The 6,448-nt window shown below is 41.5% G+C and overlaps 1 protein-coding gene across 1 annotated transcript; it reads left to right on the top strand.

Annotated features, from left to right (window-relative positions):
* The first annotated feature begins 239 nt into the window (after positions 1 to 239).
* Positions 240 to 6,163, top strand: LOC118429666 (protein dimmed-like). Its single transcript, XM_035840251.1, has 3 exons — positions 240 to 274; positions 3,983 to 4,154; positions 4,694 to 6,163. Exon 3 carries the CDS (start codon positions 4,705 to 4,707, stop codon positions 5,308 to 5,310), a length of 606 nt encoding a protein of 201 aa, XP_035696144.1. The 5' UTR covers positions 240 to 274; positions 3,983 to 4,154; positions 4,694 to 4,704; the 3' UTR covers positions 5,311 to 6,163.
* Positions 6,164 to 6,448: the final 285 nt, after the last annotated feature.

Below are 6,448 nucleotides of genomic sequence, written 5' to 3'. Positions count from 1 at the left end.
AGTTGCCATAAAGTTAGACAACTTCGACATACTTTAATACAGGGGTGCCCGGACCTAGTGTGTTGTGAAAACTTCTTCACACATTCCCCGTAAGTATTGCAAAATCGGCTTATTATGACGCTTTTTAATAGTTTATTACGGCTTAGTTAATGATTAATTGAAATAACCACCTTGTGACAAACAGAGAATGGTCAATAATTGTACTATATTTGGAAATGCATACAAAAGGTGTGGGTGATTTGCGGGCTGGGGTTGTCGACTGAGAATAACAGAGGTAGGTGTTGTCGAAAACGGTTCGTTTCAAAGTGGAATATTACCCCACATTGGTACCATTCCCGTATACATGTCTCAATGATATCCATTTTTCACAAGAGAATAATGTAGCTAGACCGCTTAACGAATTTCATAGCCAAAGAACGGTCAAATTTATCGTGTTTTGTGCCATTTGTTGTCTTCTAAACCATACTCTTACGTTATGTCTTGTATCAAATTACGATTTTGAAATATAGAGAACGAGTAAAAAAATCTACTTCTGATCGCTGTACAATCGTCAATTGGACAGGGGCTTTACACATTCTTATCTCGTAAAAAAATGTACCGCCCCCCTCCCCCACCACAAGTGTGCCGTACGCGTGGCCATGTGTAAACAACGTTATCAAGTAAACAATAGCAGCTGTGGCTACGTGGCACACTTTCCCACCGTCAACAGGTGTAAGATCAACAGGTGCAAAAAATCTATACCTGTACCCCAAACCATTTATGTCACCTGCCGTCGTTTTGAAGAAGAAGAAAAAAGATACCCCCCTCCCCCCAAGCATGGTAAGATTTGAGTAACGATTGGCCATTAGTATTGTTGTGTTAGCCTAGAACAAGGACGCCACAATAAGGCCAGCTGAGCACGTATTATGTATAAGCCGGGAGTATTTGCTCAGCCGTTCAAGTGTCTGCATAAATAGGCGAGCAAACAATCTTAAAACGTGTGTACGTGGGTTATATGGGTTGGAAGGGAAATATTAGGATGGATGTAGATTTAGATAGAAGGCCAATCTACATTAAGAATAAAAGTATCAAACGTAGCATGCAACGTATTGGAAATCATTCGCATTAAGATTTGACATCATTTTATGTGTGACCATTTTTCCACATGAAAACAATACCTTCGTATAAAGCATGTGTGTGAATGGAAATCATGTATCGTATTATAAGCCCCTAATTTCACGGCATTACCGCACCCATTTCACGCCTTATTGACTTTCACGACGTTGTGATTTGTCGAGCACCTATAGAATTTCATGCACGCTTTCTCGGAATATGAGTGGATCCATAATTCATATCGTAACGTGCGTCATAAAAAAGAACTTGAATATAGTAGCCATGTCTTCCGTAATGTCTAACTGCGCATGCACGAATCCCAATTTCAAGGTCATTCTATATAAAAACATGGTGTGCATAAAAACGCTGTGGGTTCTAGCTACGCGCATGCGTAATAAGTAATCACCTACGCCTCCACACCCACAAGGTCATCGTTTGACGTCATCGCCCCATCTCTTTGACTACTTAACGTTTCTTGTCGTATTATCTTGATAGCATCCCGTCTACATGGCACATTTTAAGGGACAATCTCTTTAAAGATACACTTAGGCCACAGCAAGTAAATTTTATGGATGACATCCTCTGCAGACTGCAAAAAATAATGAGAACGAGATGGGTAAAAAAAAGAAGATGGCAAATACTGCGACAGAGACCCTCCCTAGTAGTCTCCAAGTAGATCCTACAATGGCATAAGATAGTACCTAACTGGCCAAGGAGTGTAGATTTGCCTTGTAGAAACTCCTAAGCCGGCTTCACTCCTCTGCCAGATTTTGATATCTTATGCTACCTTAGGATCTGCTTGGAGATTAACGTTACCTCCCTTGTGTCAATTTAGGTTACAACACAAACCTATTTGAACCATTTTGGTCTATCTGACCATCCCTGAAGAAGAAAGAAAAAATCTTTTTTTCTGAAATCCGGCGAAAAGTATGAGCTCGTTGATGTCATCCATAAGATTTACTTCTTGTGGTCTAAGCCTAAGGAAAACTATGCCAAATGGAAGCCATGGGAATCCATTCTCGTACGCAGATTCGAAACTACAAGGTGTTTTAGGATGGGGGTTCGAATCTGCGTAGGAGAATGTGCAAATTTGATCACTCTGACTGGGTTCTGAGAACTCGGCAAGGGACTGAAGTTGACCACCCGCACGGTTAATTTGCATAATCACCTGCCAATGTTGAGTCTGTGGCGCTACACAGAATGTAAGGCTGTCTATGTATGCACATATTCATGTTAACTTGTGAATGATATGGCCTTGCAGTCATATAAATGAATGGAAATTGTTTATATCTAGATGTTTCAAAGCCGATAAACAAATTAGAAAAACTTTTCGATATTCCGGTGTGGGATTCAAATAACGTAAAATCTCACCCCCATCAATTAAGCGTAATTGGGTCAACTACTTTGCAATTATCCAAATTAAATGGATATTATATATCCCATCTTCAATTCGTTAATATCCATCAATGTAATTTCATACTGAAAGAAAGATTGTGGTATATTGTATTATATTATCGATAAAAAGCTAGGAATATGCTGAACTATTAAAAAAAAGGTATTGACCTAAAATGTATGCAAAGAAGCGAACTTCAATGATTCGAGGTAGCGTGTAAAAGATAAAAGATAAAAGGGATATGCATTACAATAACGTACTGCAGAGCTAAGGGCACAACCCGCCTTACGTGAAAATACGTGCTGTCTACGTGCCAAAACGTGGCCAATCTTTTGGGATCCGTATGTTGTAAGTACCGCCTACGTACGAACTAGTAGGGAATCCGACGGATTTTGGAGCACGCAGACACGCCGTAGAACTTAACATGCAGGCAAAATGTTGTGTGCCGTGCGTTGACGTACTCTCTCCCTGCTCTTGCCAGTCGTTCCCCACGTTTTCAGAAATACGTGGCGATCGTGGCCTCCCAAAAAAACGTACGGACAAATTGCACGTACGGCGGGTTATGCCCTTAGCTTTATACAAAATATATGTATTCATCGGCGTGGTTACATGTCGCCTAGGGGCCCTATTACACTTCCCAGTGGCTCGCTAATGACTTCCGGGTTTACCCTTCTGAAAACGTACCGCTGAGTGCTCTATACTACGTGACACCATTCGTATAATGACTGGTAAGGCCAGAGCAAGTAAATTTGATAGATGACATCCACGCAATGATTAATTTTCATCTGATTTCAGGAAAACAAAACAAGAATTTTTTCTTCTTTGGAGATGGTTAACACGACACAAAATTACCAATATGAGCAAAGAATATGTTGTGTTATAGCGTGATAATTACTTGTAAAAGTGACACTTGTGAATTTGAGGTACTCAGGACTGTAGTTAAACTAGTTGGATAGTTGTAAAAGTGACACCAATTTAGGAGCCATTGGTGTAGTTGTCAGCTTTGTTAGTGATACCAGTCTACCACACTAGTGCCACTTTTACTCACCAATACATGTTTTAGATACAGGAATGAATGTCTTGTTGGCTGTGGTACCATATTTTGTCCCTTTAATTTTTGTTTATGGTGCCTATTTTGAAAATGTAACCATCTTGTTTTTTTGTTCCCATCTTTTTTTTTTCGCCCTATCTCACTTTTTTTTGCAGTCTGCAGAGGATGTTATCCATAAAATTCACTTGCTGTGGCCTAACGTTAACGTCAAGTGACAACGTGGAGTAACATCATTACACAACCTCTTCCTTCTAAATAAAACACAAAATATACGCATTCTTATCTATGATTTCTAAACTGTGTTGTTTGATTTTTTATATATATTCTCCCCCACCCTGAAAATTCTCCACGTATACACCTAGTTTATAAAAAAGACGGCATCTAATTGGATGTTGCTTCTTTTTCCGGTCCGCTTCTGACGTCACGCCGTGGTTGACCAATGACAGGGCGTGAGTAGGGTGGATGAGAGACCGAGCGCAACAGGCCCGCAGGTGCGCGTGTGTTCGCGTGAAAAACACTTCGACGAGAGAGAAGCGGAGAAGGAAAACGCCCCGTTTCAACCTCTTAGCACGCTAAGACGCCGCCAAGACACAGCTTACGAAGAGGAAAGCCCCCAAGGTATCGTATTTTGCTTGTTTTCTGCAAAACCTGAGGTAAAATGTTTCCAATTTTGCAATTTCGTATGGAGGGACTGTCGCTTAGAGTGGGCGTAGACCAACGCACGACAAGCTTAATACTCTGTGGATTTCGTTTATTCATCCGGTGGAAGCGTTGTTACGTCAAACGCAGACGACGTTTCCATCACATGTCAAACTCTAAGGCCCGTTGCCATGGCAACGCCCGAGTAAAGTGCGTAAGAGCGTGCTATGTTCCCGGCCATTTGCGTCAGTGTATCTTAATAGCGAAATACAGTACGGATCTCCCAGGGTATTTTTTTTCACCCCGAATGAAAAGATGGGTGGCCTACGTCAATCTCCGTAGCAGTGAAGACCTTCAAATTCCCTAGATCAGACAGCTAAACTAAATCCATTCTACCCTTTGAGGGCCTAGACGGCGTAGGATTGCTCTAGCTTTGACGCAAACTCCTGTCATTTTGCAAATGTACGAAGACGGAAAGACGTCGTCCCTCATACGCCATAATATATCGATTTTCGCAGGTGGTTGTGAGATGGTGGGGAAGAACATGATGAGCCACAATACTACGAGTTGGACTGCAGAGCTAGCGGAGAGCGCTCTACGTGCCACCGACTACCAGTTGCGCCCCTCCCGCGGAAGCAAGCGACCTCTCATCGATAACCTCTCCAGCCACAGCGATGAGGAAGACGGGGAAGACATATCGGGGCTCCCGCCTAGAGGATCGGTCAGCTCGCCTTCCATTTCAAGCACCGACGAAGCTCAACCCAAGGAGAAGAAAGCCCGAGGCGGCGGTAGTAAGAAAACGTCAAGCCCCAGACGACGTCGGGCCGCACTCAGTGCTAGAGAACGGAATTTGCGACGCTTGGAAAGTAACGAGAGAGAAAGGATGCGCATGCACTCGCTCAACGACGCCTTTCAAGGCTTACGGGACGTTATTCCCCATGTGAACGCGGACAGAAAACTCTCCAAGATAGAAACGCTAACCCTGGCGCAGAACTACATCGTGGCGCTCACTGGTATCGTCTGCAAGCTTCAGAACCAGGTCCAGGGTGACCCAAAGGCGGACCCCGACCCTGACCCCCTCCCCCCTTCCCCCAACTCAGACGCAAACCCCCCTACCGAACTAGACCGCAACTAGTTTTTAGATCAGATGGCTAAACTATATGAATAACGGATGTACACCTTTGAATTTCTATATATCTGGGTGTCTGCCAAAAAGAATGGCGGCCATACTACAAAGATTTATTTTTAATACTGATTATTTTCATACGCTCCCTTCCAACGTTGCGTAGTGTCGACCGGAACATGGCATATTCCAACAGCCAGTTCACAAAATTCCAAGAGTGTGAGTTTGATAAAAGATATGACTATATGAGGGATTGTTAGATCCAAGTCTAAGAAAAAATGGGACCAAAAAGTAGGTAAAAAATTTCACAGAATTAGAGAGAGAGAAGAAAAATAGAATATTTTGAAATGTCGCACCTTTCGGTAAAAAAGATCCTACAAATACAAACACCTTATCTTCGTCTTAAAAATAGATTTCATAAGTATGGTGTAGTTTTTTTTTGTAGTATTGTAATGTTGATATGGCTGTGAAATTATATATTCCACGTCCGACTGCATGAAAAGGACTTGTTAGGAAATAGCTTGGTAAACTAATTTTGCCCAGACGGCAAATCATTAGGGGTAGGTAATGAGTTACTCAGTGCACTCTAGTATATGCAGATAATGCGTATGCATATACCAGTGCTACCGGGTCATATCTACAGTCATACGTCGCAATTATACTCCAAATTATCATAGCTAAAACCTAAATGTGCCCTGAATAAATATATATAAGTATTACTATACTCTAGTGTATCTCCAATACGTTTGTATTAAAGGCGGCAATTTTGCTCTTTGTCGCACATCTATAATGAATTGTAAAGCTAGTTTTATCTATCAGCATGTTTGTTTTTTCTTGCTCTACAATAAAAGGAGAAAAAGCTTTAGATATTGTCTTTGTCTTGTCATTTCCGATTTAAAATGCTTTCTCAAATTCGTTCAAAAAAATCAAAGCAAGCGTTCTTGAGTTGTATATGTATGGATGTTTTGGCCCATCCTTTTGTCTATTTTGTGATGTTATTTAGATTTAGAAATATTTTCTATAATCATCGGTATTATGTAGTACGTCAAGTGATGCGTACGCTATATAATAGCCTTTATAAAAAAAAGGCTAATACGGCTTTCCGTATTCTAAGAGCCCGCCTTTTGCTTGTCAACTTGTTGCTTGCATT

The sequence above is a fragment of the Branchiostoma floridae genome, chromosome 13, assembly GCF_000003815.2.
Source record: "Branchiostoma floridae strain S238N-H82 chromosome 13, Bfl_VNyyK, whole genome shotgun sequence".
Classification (NCBI taxonomy): domain Eukaryota; kingdom Metazoa; phylum Chordata; class Leptocardii; order Amphioxiformes; family Branchiostomatidae; genus Branchiostoma; species Branchiostoma floridae.
Note: the sequence above shows the minus strand (reverse complement) of the source record. Positions and strands in the feature narration are given on the sequence as shown.

Bases quoted from the DNA above. Each gene is read 5' to 3' on its own strand.
- LOC118429666 (XM_035840251.1), top strand. From the start codon at position 4,705: ATGGTGGGGAAGAACATGATGAGCCACAATACTACGAGTTGGACTGCA.